The following is a 2,770-nucleotide window of genomic DNA, read 5'->3' on the forward strand; positions in this document are numbered from 1 at the left end:
AAATGATGGCTGAAAATAAAAAAGAAAAACTATTTTAAGAAAGGATTCTAGAAATTCACACATTGTGTTCCAAGCATCTTGTGTAACACAGACCATAAAGATTTCCATAAACATTCTAGACCCGTAGCTTATTTTCAAACGTACATAAACATCACGGTTGAGGTTTAGTTGAACAGAGGCCAGGGCGATGTCACCACTCAGTAACCGTGCCACTGAGCAGCCTAGCTAAGCTATCTACAATACTACTCTAGAAGCTGATGCCACTGAGAATCTATGGAATTAGAGATTAGTAAGGTTTGTGTTAGCCCTTCAAGGGCCATGCCTAACGTATAGTCAGTGAATAAAAGGGGTTCGTGTCAGTCTTGGAAACCCTAGCCCCAACTATTGCCTTCGAGAGCCTAGCTCTAAATAACAATAGCCTTCGCGAACCTTGCACTAGCAGCAACAATAGCCTTCACATGTCTAGCAGTAGCTCAACAATGGACTTCAAGAGCTTAGCACTAGCTCAACAATAGACTTCGAGTGCCTAGCACCAGCAAACAAAACATATTCCTACCTCGCCTCACTATGCTGAGGCACAGGGTTATGATCAGATGAAAAAAAAAAAAAATAATAAGATACCTTGTTTCATGTTTTATGTTAACACTCGAAGTTGACATCAGCTTATACTAAGAAGGTAACTTGAGTAAACTATTATCTTTGCTTAATGCTAATTGCCATCTTTGTGATTCATTAGTATCTTCGTATGTGATGATTTCGTAACTTGTGATTTTGAGCTACGTGCCGCTTTAACTTTGATGGGAACAATGCTTATTGTTGATCCCAGAATAAGTTTATCATGTTGGATATATTGTGATAACCAAAAATGAACTCATGCAGGGTACTCAAGGATTTACCGTTATGTTGGATGATTAAGTAAATGCCATATGTTTTGAAGGGATCCTAGTGATATTTTATCATCTTACCCTCGCTCATTTTAAAAGAAAAAGAGAAATGTCGATTTGGATTAGTGATATCTTGAATCAAGCATCATAAAGGCTGATTCAGAAGCACGTGGATATCGACACGAATTATGTTCATTGAAGTATAGGTTAATCCCCATATGTATGCATCTGCTCCGAGAGAAGCTCAGTTTGTATGGTACAGGAGAGAGAGAGAGAGAGAGAGAGAGAGAGAGAGAGAGAGAGAGAGAGAGAGAGAGAGAGAGAGAGAGAGAGAGAGCGGCGCTAATTTTAGAAGCTGTACACAGGCGGTTAGATAAGTCACGCGTGTGAGGAGATTTAACGGAAACGCGGTACTCAAGTTCTTGATACATATAGACGACCTTACGCACGCGCACAGTCGCTCAACACTGCCAGGATGTAGGTGATTTAGTCGCTGTATTTCAGCCTTTCTTGACGTGTAATCTTTCTGTATCTATTAGGTTTATATCCAGTGTGATAGAAATGACAACAATATGTTATTTTTCGTATCATCTTTATGCTCACCTTTGGGTTGTTTTCGTATTCCTTCCTCCCCAGGTTGTTTTGGCAGTGATGGGCGTGTGCTCCGCCTCTTATCAGGCCTACAACCCCGGACCCGCCCACTACAGCGCCCCCGCCCAGCCTAAGTGGGTGGGTCCCGTGGCTTCGTCAGTCCCCGCCGGCGTCAATGGCAAAGTCATCCCCGTATCCGACACCCCCGAGGTCGCCGCCGCTCGTAATGCTTTCTTCAGGGCTTACCAGAATCAGCTGGCTGCCGTAAGCGGCCCCCGATATGGCTCCGGCCACGCTGGACCTTCTTTTACCCACGCTGCTCCCGCCCACTCTTATAGTGTATCTACTCATGTTTCCGCTCCCGTCCACGTTCCTGCTGCTCCCGTCCACGTTCCTGCAGCCCCTGTCCATATTCCTGCTGCCCACGTCCATGTCTCCGGCGGCTCTTATGGTGCCCCTGCCGTCCACGTGACCGCCCATGGGTACCACGGCGCCCCTACCCAGGTCGGCGACACACCCGAGGTGGCCGCCGCCAAGGCTGAGTTCTTCAGGACCTACGAAAGACAGGCAGCAGCGGCAGCCGCTGCTCCCGATGACTACACCCACAACACCTACCACTGAGCCCGACTGTCAAGATACTCGGCCAGTTTGTTTTGGCTGACGTTCGACAATCGACTTGCGAAACAAGAAGTTCCTTATATTCTCTCTTTTTAAAAAAAAAAATAGATTTCAGGGAAAATGATCATGGTACTGAGCTTGACTACGAAGTGGCCCACCTTTCGGTTGGGAAGGCTCAGGATCTGGTCCTTATACCGCTCTGTCCAATACCTTCTAAAAGCATCAGATAATTCACCTCCATACAATGTAATCAGATCCTGTTGGCAATACAGTTTTCTATTACACTTTGAGTCTGGATATTTAGTGTTTATTTCCCAACCATATAGATACCCATGTTATATTATCTATAGATTATAACTGTATTAACAAACAGTACGGTGGCATTTCTTTACTATGCTAAATGAAAACGAACATTCGACTTCAATTCGTATAGAATCTGAGGTCCGTAGTTCTCTCAAGAGTCGCCTTCCTCTTGACCGATCATCTCACACTGTCCCACTTGAGCTACCTTTTGTTCCATCTTCCTTATACTTATGTCAGGTAACTCACGTATGCCGTAAGTGGTCCAAATGTGTGTGTGTGTGTGTCTCATGAATGTTTAACCGTCTGGTCTTCTAGTAAACCCAACCCCCCCCCACAAAAACTGCTGCATCATGACGCAATATACAGAAGATCAG

The 2,770-nt window shown here is 44.9% G+C and overlaps 1 protein-coding gene across 1 annotated transcript in view; it reads left to right on the forward strand.

The window, feature by feature from the left end:
• LOC139766784 (cuticle protein CP1499-like) overlaps nucleotides 1-2,388 on the forward strand; it is a 2,577-nt gene extending 189 nt beyond the window's left edge. The window contains exon 2 of the mRNA XM_071695702.1: nucleotides 1,521-2,388. Within this exon, the coding sequence (XP_071551803.1) occupies nucleotides 1,521-2,096 (576 nt within the window). The 3' untranslated portion in view covers nucleotides 2,097-2,388. The remainder of the gene's footprint in view (nucleotides 1-1,520) is intronic.
• The last annotated feature ends 382 nt before the right edge of the window (nucleotides 2,389-2,770 follow it).

The sequence above is a fragment of the Panulirus ornatus genome, chromosome 58 (genome assembly GCF_036320965.1).
Source record: "Panulirus ornatus isolate Po-2019 chromosome 58, ASM3632096v1, whole genome shotgun sequence".
In the NCBI taxonomy this organism is placed as follows: Eukaryota; Metazoa; Arthropoda; class Malacostraca; order Decapoda; family Palinuridae; genus Panulirus; species Panulirus ornatus.